This window comes from Mobula hypostoma, chromosome 23 (genome assembly GCF_963921235.1).
Source record: "Mobula hypostoma chromosome 23, sMobHyp1.1, whole genome shotgun sequence".
Taxonomy (NCBI): Eukaryota; Metazoa; Chordata; class Chondrichthyes; order Myliobatiformes; family Myliobatidae; genus Mobula; species Mobula hypostoma.
Window position 1 is genome coordinate 36,444,844 of NC_086119.1, and position 21,022 is coordinate 36,465,865.

At 43.0% G+C, this 21,022-nt stretch overlaps 1 protein-coding gene across 3 annotated transcripts in view; it reads right to left on the bottom strand.

The window, feature by feature from the left end:
- LOC134336652 (syntaxin-1A) overlaps nucleotides 1-21,022 on the bottom strand; it is a 338,429-nt gene that overhangs the window by 281,628 nt on the left and 35,779 nt on the right. For all 3 annotated transcript variants that reach the window (XM_063030990.1, XM_063030989.1, XM_063030992.1), the window contains exon 2: nucleotides 3,071-3,148. In XM_063030990.1, the coding sequence (XP_062887060.1) occupies nucleotides 3,071-3,148 (78 nt within the window). The remainder of the gene's footprint in view (nucleotides 1-3,070; nucleotides 3,149-21,022) is intronic.

Below are 21,022 nucleotides of genomic sequence, written 5' to 3' on the forward strand. Positions count from 1 at the left end.
ACTAGGGAGAGTTAACATAGCTTTGTGCCTGGTAGGTCATGTTTGACCAATCTATTGGAGTTTTTCGAGGAGGTTACCAGGAAAGTGGATGAAAGGAAGGCAGTGGATGTTGTCTACATGGACTTCAGTAAGGCCTTTGACAAGGTCCCACATGAGAGGTTAGTTAGGAAAATTCAGTCACTAGGTATACATGGAGAGGTGGTAAATTGGATTAGACATTGGCTCGATGGAAGAAGCCAGAGAGTGGTGGTAGAGAATTGCTTCTCCGAGTGGAGGCCTGTGACGAGTGGTGTGCCACAGGGATCAGTGCTGGGTCCATTGTTATTTGTCATCTATATCAATGATCTGGATGATAATGTGGTAAATTGGATCAGCAAATTTGCTGATGATACAAAGATTGGAGGTGTAATAGACAATGAGGAAGGTTTTCAAAGCTTGCAGAGGGATTTGGACCAGCTGGAAAAATGGGCTGAAAAATGGCAGATGGAGTTTAATACAGACAAGTGTGAGGTATTGCACATTGGAAGGACAAACCAAGGTAGAACATACAGGGTAAATGGTAAGGCACTGAGGAGTGCAGTAGAAGAGGGATCTGGGAATACAGATGCAAAATTCCCTAAAAGTGGCGTCACAGGTAGATAGGGTTGTAAAGAGGGCTTTCGGTAATGGGCCTTTATTAATCAAGGTATTGAGTATAAGAGCTGGAATGTTATGATGAGGTTGTATAAGGCATTGGTGAGGCCGAATCTCGAGTATTGTGTTCAGTTTTGGTCACCAAATTACAGGAAGGATATTAATAAGGTTGAAAGAGTGCAGAGAAGAGAGAAAGGTTGAATAGGTTAGGACTTTATTCCCTGGAGCGTAGAAGAATGAGGGGAGGTTTGATAGAGGTATATAAAATTATGATGGGTATAGATAGAGTGAATGCAAGCAGGCTTTTTCCACTGAGGCAAGGGGAGAAAAAAAACCAGAGCACATGGGTTAAGGGTGAGGGGGAAAAGTTTAAAGAGAACATTAGGGGGGCTTCTTCACACAGAGAGTGGTGGGAGTATGGAATGAGCTGCCAGACGAGGTGGTAAATGCGGGTTCTTTTTTAACATTTAAGAATAAATTGGACAGATACATGGATGGGAGGTGTATGGAGGGATATGGTCTGTGTGCAGGTCAGAGGGACTAGGCAGAAAATAGTTCGGCACAGCCAAGAAGGGCCAAAAGGCCTGTTTCTGTGCTGTAGTTTCTATGGTTTCTACTGACTGAAGTGTTTAACCATCTGGATAGGTATAATATCATGCTTCTGGCTGGCAGCACATCATTACCCTCATCTTCAAGCAGAAAAGGAAAACAAGCAAGATCAGAAACTGGAGACCTACACCACTGCTGAATATGGATAACAAGATCCTGTTCACAACCAGTCAGGTCAAATTTGTCCTATGTGCAGGGCAAGGAGGTGAACACTTACCTGGCCAGCTTAGACCAGGAGATTGCCTTCGACAAGATATTGCACCTGCATTAAGGGCAGAAGATAATGCAGATACTAGAACCAAAGGGAAGCAAAGAAAATCAGCTGGAGGAACGCAGCAGAATAGGAAACATCTGTTGGGGGGCGGGGGGGGGGGTTGGTGGAAGTTGTTCACACGTCAGTTGAGAGTCTGTATCTCAAGTCCTGAACTTAAGAAAAACTATGCTTTAATTCGCATATTTGTATGAATGAAATTTATTTTGAAGTTTGTGAAGTACCAGGACTTCTCTGAACACAACACAGGAGAACATTTGTCCCATTGAGTTCATATTGGCCTTCTGTATAATCCAGTCAGTCCTATTCTTCTGCTTTATGCAAACAGCCCTGAAAATTCATTCTTTTCTGTTCCTATCCGATTTCTATCTGAAATCATTAATAGCTCCTGCTTCTACCACAATCATAAGCAGAGTGCTCCAGGTCATTACTACTGGCTGCACAAATTTCTTCCCCATATCATCAACACCACCATAAATCTTGCCCAAAATCTAAAACTCATTCCCCTTTGTCCTAGTTAAAACTTTCTTTTCCTTGATCTTATCTAAATTGGTCATGAACTTGTACATTTTTACTGAGTTGTACAAGATCTCATGATCAAGGAAATGAAATCTCCCCTCATCCTCGTTCGTTTCTTTAGAACCACTCCAGCCTCACCATGCAGCTAAAATCCTTCATTCCTGGAACCATTTTGATATATGAGCTTTGCTTCATCCTTACAAACCTTCACCGGCATTTGAAAAGCAACCTGAACTGAATGCAATACCATAGATTTACCGGGTGAGAGCTTTACGAAGATTCAACACCACTTCCCTGCTTTTGTATTCACTGGCTCCATATCAAAGACCCCATACACATCATTAAGAACTCTTTTAGTGTAGCCGGCCATCTTCAGGGCTGTGTTCATCTGAATTGCCAGATCTATTTCTCCAACCTCTTCAGAACTTGCTATGTCTATATTGCACACGATGCTGATATCATTACGCCCTATTGAAGTTTGTTGGAACTATCCTCACTTCGTTACATCTCCACTTTGAGCAACTCCAAAACTTGTGATTGCTTATTTATGTTCTCTTTAAAGTAGAACGTCAGCATGCTTATGGGCTGTATTAACTGAGGAAGATTACAGAGCTACTACTGCTGTTGCCATTGGGGCAAGCTAGCACCCACTGACAATCTCCAACCTTCAGATTGAAATAGATTTTAAAATTTATACATGACTTGTATTGTTGTATTTTCACGTCCTTTTGTAATATCTTAAATGAATGCATAGTTCATGCACTTTCTTCAAGCCTGCTGAGTACACATGAATGCAAATGGAGCTCAAACCAATTGGTGTCTATCAAAGATCAAAAGGGAGACAGATAACAGGTCTCCCTAAATTTTCCCCACCACAAACTTTCTTGCCTCAGATGACAATGATCAACTATATACAGTACATTCAATAATATAAACATTTGAATTATATTCATCTTTACAACTACATCTCAAGTTGCAATGAAATCTCTGTAGCGCTGAATATTTAAAACTCTTTGCTTCAAATTACTACCATCTCACCTGCTCAAAGAACTCATCCATGAAGTGGTCTCTGTCCACATTGACACTGACTTCATCATCATCATCGCTGTCCTTTGCCTGTAAAATAATGAACAATAGTTACAACACAGTCAGGGGTGTAGCCCCAAAATTCAAGTAATGGGGATCTGAGAATCAGCATTCATTTTAAGATGAAAATAAAATACACCATTAAAAATTATAGTACAAGTATGCTCAGTAATAGGGCACTAACTCGGAAGTGTGACTTTTACAATGGGAATCTAAGCTCATAAGACTGCAGATTTGAAGACTCATTTCCATAAATCTAAGAATTAAAAAACACAGAAGTGAGTAAAAGTGGGCTTACTTTGATGAATTTGATCATTACTTGACATTTTCCCCCCCATTGACGCCAGAAATAAAATTGCATCAATACTGAAATCTCACAAAATTGGTGGGAGTATTTGCAATGCCCATTCACTAGTAGCATGCACACAAGTCCAGCATGGATAATGAAAGGGACTGTCCACTTGCCTGCTCTATCCCGTGCCTTCTGCATCCCAAACTCTAACCTCCACAGCAGAGTTCGCATGCATCTCATTTGCCTTATCAGTCAACTCAGAATTTCAAAGTTCAAAGTAAATATGTAACCAAAGTACATATGTCACCAGATACAACCCCTGAGATTCATTATCTTAAGGGCATACTCAATAAATCCACAGAATAATAACTATAACGGAATCAATGAAAGACTGCACCAACCAAAGTGGAAAAGACAAACTGTGCAAATAGAAACCATGCTCCTGGACTGCCAGGTTTTCAGAACGGGAGTTGAAGTCGTCCTCAATCCTGAAGGAGAATCCAGCAAGATGGTGCAGAAGGAACTCCAACAGATCTTTTGCAAAGGTTTTTGGTCAAAGGTTCAACACGAGCATACACAGAGGCTGATGTATGACAGTGATTCTTCTACATGTCATTAGATTACAAAGACAACAGGAATATAACAAAGTGCACAGTTATTAAAATGAAAGGTTAATTACTAGGAAGGGACAGGGAAACACTGACAACTTTATTTGATGTTATAAAGCAAAATAAAACAGATTGCACAAAGTTCTCTCTGTAAGTTTCAGATGCCAATGTACAGTGTATTTCCTTGCATACTGCATCCGCAGTTTTGACCACAAAATTGTTCATCTGTGCCACACAAATGGGCATGTGAGCTTGATAATGATGAAATGCTCGAGGTCTCTGAATGTCACAACAACAAAGCTCAGAGGAAAGATGTGAAGAAATACGCTCCGGCCAGAATTCAGTTGAGTCAACAGATAAAGTAAAATTGGGATGCTAATCAGGAGTTACTGACCCAGAGAGTGAGAACACCTTGACTATTGCTAAAGGAAGAGGTCATGAAAGCAGCTGATGTATGGACTCTGTACCGACAATCCACAACTGCAGTCCAGTAGGAATCATATCCTGTTGGGTACAGGAATCTGACTCTAGTTATGCAAGTGCACAAATACACTACTGAAGACATTGCATTGTGTCCAAGTTAAAGTGGATTAATTGTGCTGCAAATGAATAAGTCCTTCTATAAAGGCTATTTTCAATACTGCCAACGTTGAGGCCCTAATTATCACCATCTTGCACAGGACAAGATGGAAACTCTTGACCATCTCCTCATACCCATCACTGGACCACATCCCCACCAACAATCATAAGGCCACCATGTGCAAGACTATCACAGTTAACTCTTTGGGATATTGCCTCTCACAACCTCCAAGCTGATAGAAATGAGCAGACCTAGAATGGGAAACTACAGTATCTCTTACCTAAGATTCACAAACAGACAGACTTTATAGGCCCATTCCTACTTGCTCTTGCCCCACTCAATTTATTTTGTCCCCCATCCCCCAGTCTAGTCTCTTGTCATCTACATCCAGGACACCTTGCATGCTCTCCATTCTTTAACAACTTCCAAATCACTGGCCCCACTGCCTCAGGTTACCATAGACATCCAGTTTCTATACACTTCCTCTCCCCCACCCCCCTCCACCCCACCATCAGGAACAGTCAGGGTTGTCCATTTCTTTTTTGAACATAAATACAACTAATTCCCTCTACTAATACACTTCCCTGTCTGGTGGGACTCAAGTTTACTCAACAACTCAACTTTTCATTCCCTGCACTTTATACACATCAAGTGCATTGCCACAGGTGCTCAGGCGGGCCCTGGCTATGCATGTTCGTTATAAACCTGCTCTGGCACTACTCCCCAACTCTTTCTCCACTATATTTTGATGATTGCATTGCTGCTGCCTCCTGCATCTGTGCAGAACTCATTGATTTCATAAATTTCTACTAATTTCCATCCTGCCCTCACATTCACCTGCCACTATTTTCAACAGCTCTTCTCTTTCCTGATGTTTACCTCCATCTCAGGAGGCAAGCTATCCACTGACCCTTACTATAAACCCACTGAATTCCATAATTACCTAGGCCATACTGCATCTCCTCCATTTCTCGCACCCTTTCCCTAGTTTTTTTTTGTCTCCATTACATCTGGTCTGGAGACAAGCCCTTTCACTTCAGCCCATTTCCAATGTTCTTTTGCAGGAAACATGTCTCCACCTACTCCCCCCCCCCCGACATTTCCTCCATTTCTCTCACTTCTGCTCTCACCATACCTCCTTCCAGACAGGACAGACAGAGTTCCCTTGCTCTTTGACATTTGCCTTACCAGTACATCATTCTTTGATATTTATGTCAGCTCTGGTCTAACCTCTAGGGCCATCTTCCCCTCCCCACCCCTTTCTTCCACAATGACCACACTGTTCATGACTGCTGGTTCTCTCATTCCAAAAGCACAATCACTTAAGATTGCAAGGGATGCAAAACCTGTCCTTGCACCTCCTCCTTCACTGCCGACTAGGAAACTCCTATTGAAGCAGAGATTCATGTACACCTCTTCCAATCTTGTCTATTGCTTCTGGTGCTCATGGTGTGGCTTTCTTGACACTGGTGGACCAAGCACAGACTAGGCAACTATTTTGCCACACAGCTGCACTTTGGTATACAATGGCCATCTAGAGTTTCCAAGTAAAAGCCATCTTAATTTCCTTTTCCATTCCCACACGGACCTGTCTGTTCTCAGGTGCCTCCATTGCTCAGGACGAGGCTGAACATAAACAAGATGAGTAGCATCTCATATTCTGCCTGGGTTGGCAACAACTCAACAGCATGAACACTGAACTCTTGTTTCAGGTAACTTGATTCCCCACCACCACCCCACCGCTTTTTGCTTCCTCTCTCCTGATTTACCAATATATATATATCTCAAATCATGCCTCAGCTTCCATCGCCCACTTCCCCCCCCAGATCTCCATCTGCAAATCACCCACAGACTCCTCCCATAGGGTCCAATTCCCCATCTGCCTAACCTTACCTTCTTAACTTGGTTCCTCTTCACCAGCGGTCCCCAACCACCGGGCCGCAGAGATTGCTCTACCGGGCCGCGAGGAAACGATGTGATTTGGCGATAGGAGTCAGCTGTACCTTTCCTCATTCCCTGTCACGCCCACTGTTGAGCCATTACACATGCGAGGTCATTGCCCGCGCATCATCCATGTCAGCGCGGGAAGAAGATCAACTCCTCAAGCTTGCAAATGACGGCAGGCTGAAAAGTATGTTTGACATAATATCTCTGCCAGCATTATGGATCAAAATCAAGGCTAAATATCCTGAGATAGCCACGAAAGCACTGAAAACGTTGCTTCCATTTCCAACGTATCTCTGCAATGAATGCAATGAAAACTAAATTGCAGAATAGACTAGACATTAGGAACTACGTTCGAGTATCGCTGTCTCCCATCACCCCTCGATAGGACCGTGTTGTTGCAGGAAAACAATCCCAGGGCTCCCACTGATTCAGCGATATTGGTGTGTTGCAATGATTTTATATGTTCATACGGGGAAAATATGTGCTGCGTATTTAATATCCAAAAGATACTTAAAATGTTATGATGCTATTGACTTATATAACTATATAACAATTACAGCACGGAAACAGGCTATCTTTGCCCTTCTAGCCTGTGCCAAACGCTTACTCTCACCAAGTCCCACCGACTTGCACTCAGCCCATAACCCTCCATTCCTTTCCTGTCCATATACCTATTCAATTTGTCTTTAAATGATAGTATTGAACCTCCTCTACCACTTCTACTGGAAGTTCGTTCAACATTTACTTCAAGCTCCCCTGAACTCCCCTGATAATTGACTTATCACTATATTTATGCGAGGAAAATATGCGCTGTGTTTAATATTAAATTCGTTAGATAAACCCTTTTAGAAACAAAATTAAGTGTATTAGCTAATTATCATCTATATTCCGGTCGTGATTAACACCCCCCCCCGAGCAGAATCGCCAAAAACGATTTGTAGAAAAAATCGTACACGCATGCGCACTGGTGCCCGCGCAAGGCCTCGTGGTCATTGTAGTCTTTCTCGGGGAAAACCCAGTGTATTTGACTGCTACTCTTGTCCGTTGACAACCCTACCCACTCCCCGCCGGTCCCGCAAGAATATTGTCAATATGAAATCGGTCCGCAGTGCGAAAAAGGTTGGGGACCCCTGCTCTTCACCTTCTTTTATCAGATTCCACAATCTGCAAACATTTGTTGTCTCCAATCACCCCTCATTATCTCCACCCTGACTCCTGTCAATCAAACTCTACTCACCTGGATCCACCTCACACTTGTCAGGTCTTGCCCTACTCCTGGACCTTCACCTTTTTGTAGCAGCCATCTTCGCTTTACACTTTCAATCCAATTGAGGGAACTCCATTTGAAGTTTCGACCATTCACTTCCCTTCAGAGGCCACCTGACCCGCCAAGTTCCTCCAGCAGCTCATTTTGGGCTTCTAATTACATTTAGCTTTACTGGGCAGACCACATTGTATGCATTTCCCATATTAGACTCCCAAAGCAGACACTGTTCTCAGTCAGGTAATGACAGAGGAAAAGACTAATGAATATGCCAGCGCCTCTTCAAATCGCAATATCTTGACTCCTGGGCATCCCTGGCCCACAATCACTTAGAAAAAATTAGCCAGCACAGTCGTGCTTCAGAAGCACCACAGAAACCCTGGGCAAAAGGTAGAATAAGCACGCGAGATCACAAGTGATGCCCCAGACTATCCTTGCCCAAAATCTGGTAGATTCAATTGGTCTCCCTTTGGCTTCATCAGTCAAATGGGAACAGCAGTGGAAATCAGTCATCCGTGATCCTGAGAGACTGCCTCAGAGGCATTTACAGTGCCTTAGACCATCTGTTCCTTACATCCCAGGTAGTTACACCAGCTCTGTCTCCTGGCCCAGATGAACATTCAAATCCTTCCCAGTCTGGGAAAAATTCCAAATCCTAATCTCAGCCTATGATAACATGTTTCACAAATTAATTCACATATTAATTCCTATAACCAACTAGCAGCATATTTTGCTGAAAAGCATTGTTTTCAGAAAACCAAATAGCAGGATTACTGAGTTCTGATTTTCAATACTTAAACCTTTTACTCCCAAGTATTATTTGCGTGAATTATTTTTAGGAAGGGTATAATTCCTCAACCCTGAATCCTGTATTGCTGCTGTATCCCTTCTCCAGTATTTGCTGCCTATAGACTATGGACACAGCTTCACAGATCCGCAAAGATGATTTTGTTGGAATGATTGCGTGGGCTATATGAAAGTTCATGTCAGGAACTTTAAGGCGGCAAATGTTGCTTTCACAACCAATAAAACTTGAAGCCATCGCAGTGGAAGTGACGAACGCATGCCTGACCAAAGCCCTTGGTCTCTTTGCATCACACGGTCTGCGGTAAGTAACCAATAAGAGCACAAGCACTTGTTAGAGGTCAGGGGTTAATTGCATCATCCATTCAATTGTCATCAGTCATTCTGATTTAAGACCAAGCTGTTATTAATCTGGAGCAGAAGTGAGTTAGCTACTGCGGAACTGGCATCTGAAGGTGCAAGATCAATTGCAATGCAGCTGTTGAAAGGCCAGTCCAATAAAGAACATAGCAGATTGTTCAATAACCACATTTATAATCCCTGTTGTGCATGCTCATGCCACATGTATTCTTCAAACAATCATATTGCAAATTGACATTCCCTGGAACTCTCTACATTATTAATTCACTGCAATCAACCACTAACAGACCTACACAAAATCCACAGCTCAACTGGTTAAACTGATATGTACTGATAAAAGCAATCAGAAAAGGCACTAAATGAAATCTATCAACATTGGTACAAATAGAAAAAGACCAAGATTTACTTTTATACATATTTGCTAACTTAAATCGATATAGTTATTGACGATAGCAAATGACCAATACGTTAATGGGAATTATGTGCATAGTGATTGATAACAAATACAATTACAGGAGCTTGAGACAGTCACATTTCAGCAGGCAGAGATTAATATTGCTCTTTTGGCTTCTTCAGCTCTGACCGATGCTAATAGACATTCAATTTAAAATAGCAATGCAAAACGGAATTTGGAATTTTAAAGCATCTTGTGTTTTGTAATGCAAGAAACTAATCAAAAGAAAAAAAGATGTCACAGGAGCTGGGGGTATTAGACTACTTTGTTTTTATTTCCTTTATTTCTTAAGTGAGGCACTCACATATGATGTGGTGGTGTAATGACTTATGGCATTCAAGTACTTTTACATACAACCCATAATGAATTATAAAAACAAAGAATGCTTACACAACAATACATTTACAATATTACTCAAGTACGACTGAAACACTACACTTCTCCCTGTTTAGCTATAAACTCAACTCAATTTAGAATGCATCTTAACTCAAATATGTAATGCATTGTCTCTAGTCCTAAATATACAGTATACTATATAATACACTATGATAGACATCAACATAGTCAATTTTAAATTGTCTAAATCAGGCCTAAGGATTTAATCGCTATGGGCACTTTCTTTTCTTGTAGGGGTAATGTCATTCCTGACAAGGTGGGATGGGGGGGGGGGGGTGGTGGTGTTCACTCTGGCTGGCAGGTGAGCCTTGTGGCTGTGAAACAATTTCAGGTTCTGGAGCCTCCTCCATGATGGTTGTAGGAGCTGACTCTGGGACTGCAGGAATTGGTTCTGACATCTCCAGCCACCTTTCCTCTCGAGCAAGTGACTCTGCCCTCAACTGATCGAAGTGTCGTCTCCAGGTGACTTCAGATGCAACCTTCACTGTGTAGGAATAGAGGGACGTCCATTTAGAACAGAGACGAGGAGGAATTTCTGTAGCCAGAGGATGGCGAATCTGTGGAATTCACTGCCACGGGCTGACACAGAGGCCAAGTCAGTGAGCATATTTAAAGCGGAAGTTGATAGGTTCTTGATTAAACAGGGCAAAGGATACAGTGAGTATTTTGTTTGGTAACTCCAAAAATAATTGAACAAAAAGAAACAGATGCATGTGCTTAGTTTTGTTTTAAGTGAGGCACACACAAAAGATATGGTGGTGGTATGAAACAACATTCATGTACTTTGTACATATAGCTCAATGAATTATGTCAACAAAGAATTCTTAATCAAATATTTACAATGTTATTCAAATATTACTGAAATATTAAATACAACACACCTCCCTGCTTAACAATAAACTCACTCAATATAGAATGCATCATATACAGTCTAGTATATAATACAGCTACAGAATAAATTTTAAATTGTGCCATTCAGGCCTAAAGATTCAATTGTTGTGGAGGATTTCTTTTTCTTGTGGAATGAAACCTTTCCTGGGTTTGGGGGTGGGGGGCGGGAGACACTGCTCAGCAAGAGAGACTTGCGGCTGTGAAACAACCTCAGGTTCCGGAGCCTCCTCCAGAGTGATTGTAGGAATTGACTCTGGGAGTGCAGGATGTGGTTCTGACAGGTCAGGACACCCTTCTTCTCCAACAGTTGACTCTGCCCTCCTCAACTGATTGACATGTCATCTCCAGCTGACATCACATGCAATCTGTGTAGGAATCTCTACTGTGGTCCAGTTCTGTTCTCTTTTAGGAGACTCTTAGATAGGTCCCATGGAGTTTAGAAAAACAGAGGGCTATGCGGTAGGGAAATTCTAGGCAGTTTCTAGAGTAGGTTACATTGTCGTCACAACATTGTGGGCCGAAGGGCCTGTTATGTGCTGTAAATTTCCACTTTCCATGTCTTTAATCTTTCCAAGTTCCCACTTTTGATCACCTCTGTAGTCCCTCACCAGGACTGCTCATATAGAAGTGGAACATCAAACCTCCTCATTTGAGGCCTCAATTTGTCTCAGCTGTTTGTCCTGCATACTCTTTCTAAGTGTTTGAGGAGATTCAGCCGTGAGCACAAGAGATGACTCAGGACCAACATAGCTGGTCGTTTGCTGGTTGTGGAGTGTGCTGTATTGCAATATGCAAGGAGGAACTTGGCCAGCTTCTACTTCAGTGTCAGTGTAGTGCGTTCAGCTGATTCAAAAACTGAAAGATCAAAAACTTTATTGTTATTCTAACCGTACATCAGCTCTGCAGGGCAGAATGAGATAGTGTTTCCCAGGAGCAGTGCAATCATAACATAACAAAACACTTCTTGCAGTGTGTTCTTTAGACCCCAGACAAACTTTTCCACCGGGCCATTTACAGCTGGGCAGTATAGTGCAGATACAATGCGTCTTATTCCATTCATTTTCAGGAATCACTGAAACTGTTCAGCAGCAAACTGTGGTCCATTGTCACTAAGCGTTCTGGAACACCAGACCTTGAGAAGAGACTTCTCAACACATCAGCACTATGAGAGGCTGTAGTGGAGGCTATCAGGAACACTTCTGGCCACTTTGTGGCTACATCCACTACAACCGAGAAATCTGTGCCCATAAACAGTCTGGCAAAACCCACATGCATCCTCTGCCAGGACAATGCAGGTCATTCCCAGGAATGGAGGGGCACTACTCTTGGCATCTTCTGGACACCCTGGCATCCCATAACAGCTGGTCCATCCCAGGCCACCAGACAAAGCTTTGAGCCAATACTTTCATTTTAGCCACACCTTCGATGACTGGCATGCAACTCCTCCAACACCCATCTTTCAGCATGGATAGTACAACAACTCAATCCCCACATAATGCAACCCCTAAGTTCAAAGAGTATTTATTACCACAGTACATACACTATACACAACCTCCATACATGTCTCCTTACAGGCAGCCACAAAACAAAGCAGCCCAATAGAATCCATAAAAATAAGTCCATCAAACACCCAATGTGCAGGGGGAAAAAAGATCATTTAATCAATAAAAGCAAGCAAATAACATTCAGAACTGAAGTTCACAAAAGCGAATCCACAGCCAGGAAGCCAGACATCACTGCAGCCAATTCGGGAGCCAATTAGATTTAGATAGATGAGGACACTCAGTCCTCGTTTATTGTCATTTAGAAATGCATGCATTAAAAAAAAAATGATACAATGTTCCTCTAGAATGAAATCAGAAGAAACACAAGACAAACCAAGAATAAAACTTACAAAACCACATAATTATAACATATAGTTACAACAGTGCAAAGCAATACCATTTGATAAAGAGCAGACCATGGGCGCGGTAAAAAAACGTCTCAAAGTTCCGATAGCCTCATCATCTCATACAGACGGTAGAAGGGAGAAACTCTCCCTGCCATGAGCCTCCAAGCACCGCAAACTTGCCAGTGCCGCACCATTGGAAGCGCCCGACCGCAGCGGACTCGAGTCCGTCCAAAAACCTTGAGCCTCCAGCACCGAGCACCATCCTCTGCCGAGCACTTCGACCCTGCCCCAGCTGCTGAGCAACAAGCAAAGCTGAGGATTTGGGGCCTTCCCCTCCAGAGATTCTGGATCACACAGTAGCAGCGGTAGCGAAGCAGGCATTTCAGAATTTCACCAGTTGTTCCTCCGTGCTCTCATGTCTGTCTCCATCAAATCAGGATTGTGCAAGGCACCCTACTTGACAGATAACAGACATCACCACCGGAGTGCCTGCGGTGAGCTGCGTCATGCTGCCATCTTCTCCTCCCGCCTCATTGTCGCAGTTGTAGGCCACAGCCTTAGTTCAGTGCAGAGACAAGTAAACCTTAAGGAATAGTGAGCTGAACATTGGCCATCCCTCACCCCTGGCCCTGACACCCCGACCTATTTAATTTGGCCCAGCACTTGAATTGATCAAACCTTGGGTCATTCCTCACTCTCAGGCCCAGGCCCAGCCGCCTCACCTCCACTTAGTTCTGCTGCATCAAATCACCTCCAACTTCGCTCCAGTAATGGCCAAACATTGATGCATTCCCTGCTATTGGTCACAAGCCCTGCCGCCTTGATTTGGCCTGTACACATGCATTGCAACCACCTTCGACCCTTAAGACTTCAGTTCACAGCGCAAAAAAATCCAGTTCTTACAAGTGGTTCAAAGGCTCAACTCTGAAAGGGAAGTTAAAAGCATCTGATTGCCGTGATCGTATAGAGAGAAAGTGTGATTAATACAATAATTTATGGTTCAGTTTGTCATCAGCAGGGCATCGCTGTGCTTTACCAGCACCATCTTAAGCTGGAAGGGCAAGTTCATCCCAGCACCTGGGGGGGGGGGGGGGCGCACAAAGAATAAGAAAAAAAAAAATCGGGGAACTGGAATTTCTGCTCCACTTTCCAGCCATTTTGCTATTTAGAGTTTTTTTTTGCCTTTGGTTTCCCTGTAGATTATCTTTGCCATTGTAGGGAGGCTTTCAATATGCATTAGGGAGAAAACATCAATAGGAGTGTCCTCTTTTGTAAATTTTTTTAAGATATCTCCTTCCTCCACACCCCCTCCCCCCCACACCCAGAGTAAACTGGTCAATCTATCATCTTTTCCATAATTAGTCATCCTCTTGATTTCAATCTTGTCACTTCATCCGTGAAGAAAGAGAGCCAATCTCTCCAATCGTGCTGCTGCTGTGGTGAGTGCTTCTGCAGATTGAAAAGGATGCCAGTGGTTACTGACCAGTAATGAGCATAAACTCTCTCCCAGGTAAGAACTGGTTGAAATGTTTTAACCTTAAACTGCACTCAAAGCTTCTGTCAATCCTTTGCATATTTTTTTTTCCCTGCAGCAGTAAGGGGACATGATGCAAATGCAAAGTTCACTTGCATCACTGATAACTTGTGACATGACTGCAACTTTATCACAAGGCAAGCTTCACTGGGCAATGTGGATCATAATGTGTCAGTACACAGTCTGATGTCATCTTTTCCTTTGCCGTTTGGAAAACTATCAAATGCTGCTTTGTCCATTACCATTTCTTCCCAACCTGTTGTAATGAGTTCACGAGGTGGAGCACTGTAGCCAGGTTTGGCAGAACCTGTTATAGTAACTGACAAATCCTGAAAAGGACTGCAACTGTAACACATCCTTTGGCCTTGGGGCATCTACCACGAGTTTTGTCAGCACACTGTGTACATCTTGTGCATCAATGGCATGACCACAGTAGGTGATGCTTGGTTTAAATAATTCATAGCTGTTGCGTCGCCCTGAGCCCATATCCTTCCAACCTTTTCAACACGGTCTTGATATTTTTAAGGTGTTCCTCATCTCCCTCATGGTAATAATGATGTCATCCAGGTAACACAGAGTTCCTGGGCAGGTTTGCAGCACCATAGTCCATAGCTTTCTGGCAGATGTTACTCAAAATACAAGCCTATTGGAGCAATAAAGTCCTCTGAGTGTTTATGGTGAGAAACACTTTGGACTCTTCTTCCATTTTCATCTGTAGGTTGACCTGAGCCAAGTCCACTTTGCTGAAATGTTTTCCTCCAGAAAGGTTTGCACAGGTATCCTCCATCGTTGGCAGCAGGTATTGATCTACTTTCAGTACTGGGTTGATGGCGAGCTTAAAATCACCACAGATCCTGACAGAACCATCCTTCTTGGCTACTGGGACCACTGGCATTTCCTGTGGGTTTCACTGAACTTGGAAAGAATTCTTTCAGCCTCCATGCAATCTCACTCACTGGCAATATTATCAAAGGTGGTATAATGAACCACATGGACTTTGTAAAATTTAGGTGCTGCATATTCATTTAACACAATTTTACCCTTGACAGGTCTGAATTTTCCAAAGTCAACCTTGAGAACTGCTGTGGCATCATCCAGTACTTTCCTAATTTGCTTTCAGATGACTATTGCAGGGGATGTGGCATGAAAATGGTGGGTGGATCTCCAATCAAGTTGTAGTTGTCTCAGCCGATCACAACCCCACAATGCCGGCTTTTTTGTTTTCACCAGACACAGACCAAATGTGGTTTGCTGGTTGTTTTATTTCACTGTTACAAATGTCATTTCCATAGCAAACTAAATTCTTAGTTTGAAATCTGCAGGCTTCAGTTCAATACCTTTTAAATGCCATTAAAACTCATTTTGTGGAATGACAAACAGTTGAGCCAGTGTCCAATTCCATTTTAATTAAAATACGTTCACTTCTGGTGTACGCAATATTGATTGGCTCTTGTTAGTTTTCACTTCTCACGTGAAAAATCTCAAGGCTACCTAGTCCTGCACCACTCTCATCATTAGCAGATTTGAAACTGCAACAACTTTTTAAGTTTCTCTTCGCTGTGCAGCCTATTTATTTTCGTCTGCTTGACTTGCTCTTTGTACATGTCCTACTTTGTTGCATTGGTCTGGTGTATGTGAGCTCCTGCTGCATTGGTAACTCAATTTGTTTGGCCAGGCAGGTTTCTGTTCAGATGTTGCATATTTGTCTATGCTCATTTTCATTCCTGACTGTTTCCATTGATCCAGCAATTTCAACTGCTCTTTTAAATGTGAGTTGTGCTTTAGATTATTCCTGGCAGAGTGGTTACAGGATGTGCAGACCAGCTAGCTGAGATTCTTAATGACATCTTCAACATCTCCCTGGACAGCGCTGTCATCCCTATGTGCTTCAAGGCCACCATACATCGTCCCCGTGCTGAAGAAGTCTTCAGTGTCCTGCCTCAATGACTACCATCCCGTTGCACTCACATCCATCATCATGAAGTGTTTTGAGAGGCTCATCATGAGGCACATCAAGACCCTGCTGCCCCCCTCACTGGACCCCCTGCAGTTCGTGTACCATCCTAACAGTTCAACAGACGACACCATTGCCATCACCCTCCACCTGGACAAAAGAGACACATACGTTCAAATGCTGTTCATAGACTTCAGTTCAGCACTCAACACAATTATTCCTCAAAAACTGATTGGAAAGCTGAGCCTACTGGGCCTGAACACCTCCCTCTGCAACTGGATCCTAGACTTCCTGACTGGGAGACCTCAGTCAGGCTGGATTGGAAGCAACATCTCCAACACCGTCATACTGAGCACGGGGCCCCCCCAGGGCTGTGTACTCAGTCCACTGCTGTTCACTCTGCTGACCCACAACTGTGCAGCAATACACAGCTTGAACCACATCATCAAGTTCGCCGATGAGACCCACCACGGTTGTGTCATCAGCAAGAACGAGTCAGCATACAGGGAGGAGGTGCTGCGGCTAATGGACTGATGCAGAGCCAACAACCTGTCTCTGAATATGAACAAAACAAAAGAGATGGTTGTTGACTTCAGGAGGACATGGAACGACCACTCTCCACTGAACATCGACGACTCCTCCGTAGAGATCGTTAAGAGCACCAAATTTCTTGGTGTTCACCTGGCGAAGAATCTCACCTGGTCCCTCAACACCGGCTCCATAGCAAAGAAAGCCCAGCAGCGCCTCTACTTTCTGCGAGGGCTGAGAAAAGTCCATCTCCCACCCCCCATCCTCACCACATTCTACAGAGGTTGTACTGAGAGCATCCTGAGCAGCTGCATCAGAAATTGCACCGTCTCAGATTACAAGGCCCTGCAGTGGATAGTGAGGTCAGCTGAGAAGATCATTAGGGTCTCTCTTCCCGCCATTACAGACATTTACACCACACACTGCATCTGTAAAACAAACAGCATTATGAAGGGTACGCACCCCTCATACAAACTCTTCTCCCTCCTGCTGTCTGGCCAAAGGCACTGAAGTATTCGGGCTCTCGTGACCAGACTAACAGTTTCTTCCCCCAAGCCATCAGACTCTTCAATACTCAGGGCCTGGACTGACACCAACCTACTGCCCTCTACTGTGCCTATTGTCTTGTGTATTACTTATTGTAATGCCTGCACTGTTTTGTGCACTTTATGCAGTCCTGGGTAGGTCTGTAGTCTAGTGTAGTCTTGTGTTGTTTTACATAGTTGTGTAGTTTTTATATTGTTCATGTAGCACCATAATCCTGAAAACTTCTTGTTTTTACTGTGTACTGTACCAGCAGTCATGGTCAAAATGACAAAAAGTGACTTGACTTGACGAGATGAGAGCTGGTTTTGAATGCTTTCTTGTAAGATTCTACAAACTAAACAACCTCTCAGTGCATCATTAAGCCCATCACTGAAATAACAATGTTCAGACAATTTCTCCAGTTCAATCACAAACAGAAATGGACATCCTTCCCTTTGATTCTGCTTATGAGACCGCAAGTGTTCCTTAGTTAACAATGGTTTTGGTCCTGAATGTCCCTGCATTATTTTCACAATGGCAGGAAAGCTAATTTTGGTTGATTTGGTTGGAGCAGTTAAACCCCCCCCCCATCTAATTGTACTTGGCACTCACTTTTCATTGGCTATTTCATTTGTTTCAAAGTATTCCTCAATTCATTCAGTATATTCCTCAATTCATTCAGTATACATCATCCAGTTATGTGTTGTGCAGTCAAAAGACCGCAGCGCGCGACCACTTCAGTAATGAATATCTGTTATTTGTCAAGTAGGGGACCGTGCACAATCCTGATTTGATGGAGACAGATGCAAGAGCACAGCAGAACATCTGGAAAACTTCTGAAATGTCTGCTTTGCTACCACTGCTACTGTGTGGTAACCGGAACCTCTGGAGCTGAAGGCCTCGAAATCCTCGGCTTTGTGTGTTTCAGCGGCTGGGGAGAGGTCAAAGGCGCTCGGCAGAGGATGGCACTCGGGAGGCTGCTCGGAAGCTCAGAGTTTTCGGATGGATGGACTCAGGGTCGGCTGCTTCCAAGGTATCGGCAAGTTGACGGTGCCTGGAGGTTTATGGCAGGGAGTTTCTCCCTTTTGCCGCCTGCTATCGGGAACTCAGGAGTCGATCGACTTGGGACTTTGAGACTTTTTTTTTATTACTGTGCCTATGGACTATTCTTCATCAAATTATGGTATTGCTTTGCACTGTTGTAACTATATGTTATAATTATGTGGTTCTGTCAGTGTTAGTCTTTGGTCTGTCTTGTTTTCTGTGATATCACTCCGGAGAAACATTGTATCATTTCTTAATGCATGTATGCATTTATAAATGACAATAAAAGAGGACTGAGTGTTCTCATAATCTAAATCTAAAAAGTGTCTAGCTTTCTGATACAGCCAGCAATTTTTTTAAATTTAGGATTATCATCCACTCCTCACTGTTTATGAACCTGTGGCTGTACCAATTGCTTGTAAACTTGATCCATTTTCTGCCTTTTAAAAAATTTGATCATCTCTCTCACATCACAACACTTAACAGGTTGGTAGTCACCTCAGGTACATTTTTAAATTTCCTCATCGCCACTGTTATGTTTTGTAACTCCAGAAACTAATCAAGAAAAACATGGGAGCTGGGAAATGGGCTTACTTAGTTTAACTTTCCTTTTCTTTTAATGTGGTGCTCACATTTGACGTGGTGACATTAAGTATGCCAAACTGAATTATGTAAACGAAGAGTGCTTTATCAAACAATATATTTACAAAATTACTTAAATATTACTGAAATATTAAATATACTACAAAGCACTTCTTGGAGAGAGACTAAATTAGTATACCAGAAGGTCAAAAGGTGATGCTCAGTTTATAAGATGAATCATTTAATGTTCTATCAGCTTCAGTCAAGGGACATAGATCCCTTATAATGGCAATGAGAAACCTGGATGTATTGAAGTATGACCACAGAATGCTTAGATCAGCAGAAGGTATGCAGCAGTCTTGCCTAGAACCACAACAACCAACCCAGATCCAAACCAGGCAAATTTACAGATGTATATCCATTCTGCAGTGTAGTGCATCGTATGGACCATGCCCTCTCTTTCCATTGCTTCACAGCTACACAGGATTCAGTCTTTCTGAACTCTTCATTACTTCCTGTCTTTCCATCTGCTCCCCAAGCTAAACAGAGTCTTAAAGCAGTCATCTCAGCTAAAGCACAACTTACTTCCAGGTATACCTCTGCCCAATGGTCACTCTCAGCAAATGCAAAGTATCTATAGAATGCACGCATCCCTTACCAGGGGTGGTAAACCAATGGCACAAGTGCCCACAATGGCATAAGTTTGTTGGTACGCAGTCTGCCGTGTTGCCCATCGATTCTTTAAAACACTCAAAATCGACAATGGTTATCTTGACTGCCAAATGAAGCAGCGAATGATTTTTAAAAACCCATGAGCAGTGAGGTGTTTTCACAGGAGACACCTCACATTGGCTTGGCACCAGTTATATTGTTGCAAGAGCATGTGACATTAGATGATATTTTATAAAACCCACACAGACCTGGTGTACCATCAGTATCTGAAAAGTAAACTGTTGGGCTAGTAGGCATTGACTTCACTCTGTTTATATTTTTTTCTGTTGCTTCTGTTAATACAGTCGACCCCACTTAATGCTGAGGATGCACTCCTTGGAGGTGGAGCACTATGTAAATCTGGCGATGTGGAGTCCTAAGAACATTACATGAATGGACGTGTGCCTGACTTATAAAAAAAACAAAACTGAGATATGATATATTATTTTATATATGCATAGTAATTTGTGGAGTAACAAACACGCAAACAGGCCTAACCTGTACATCAGTGGAGCAGCAACACATCGCCGCAGCAGCAGTGGAGGGAAGCGGGTGGTGGTTACATCTTGTGGCGGGGGGGGGTGGAAATCAGGCTGTGGGTCCTCCTCTAACTTTGGCTTCTTCTTCAAGTAGGTGTCGAGATTTGACTGCCTTTCCTCAAGTTTCCTCTCATGAAGCAGTTCACAGTAGTAGGAAATCATGTCGCGCACACCTCTCTTTCCTTTATTGCTTCGCTCCCAGTCAGGGTCATTATCGATGAACTGGTCCATGACTTGTGAGATCGTGGTGATGTTAGTGCAGAGGAATCTTGTGGGAGGCTTCTTGCTGGTGTCTCTTCTCCATGTCCTCAGATTTACCCAGGACGCGCTGCTCTGTCAATTCTCAAAGCACTTCATTGTTGAGGCTCTCACCATGAGAATGCAGCAACTCTTCAACATCACCATTAACATCCTCCAATACCACTTCATTGGGCAGTTCAACAATGTTTTGACTGACTGGTTCCACCTGAAATCCTAGGATGTCGCTGCAGGTTGCTGGCCATAGCTCTTCCACACTCCAGTCATGCAGTTTGAAGTTACTTCATCCCCAGGCTGCTCTGATATTGTCCACAGCTTTCATGACATTGTAGTTTTTCCAAAATTGTCTGATGGATTGTAGAGGAAACAAAAAGGTCAAGACAAGCAAGTTGCTTGAATGTGCAAGAGGTAGTAGGCTTTAAAATTCAATATTACTTTTTGATTTATTGGATGGAGTAATGAAGAGGCGTTGGGCGGAAGGTAAACCATTTCTAGAGGAATGCAGGTCCGAAGCACGTCAAGATTCTCAGCGTGGCCTGGGCATTATGCAGCCACAACAATGCTTTTGGAAAACATCAATTGTCACCCAGACTTTGATTTCCAAATCACTGGTAGACTTGACTTTAAAACTCCTTTCATTGCTCGTGGTGTTGCAGAGCGATACACAATCATAGACTTTAAGTTAAAGTCACCTTTAGCATTGCCTTCTGGCAAGAGAGTTAACTGGTCCTTTGCAGTCTCG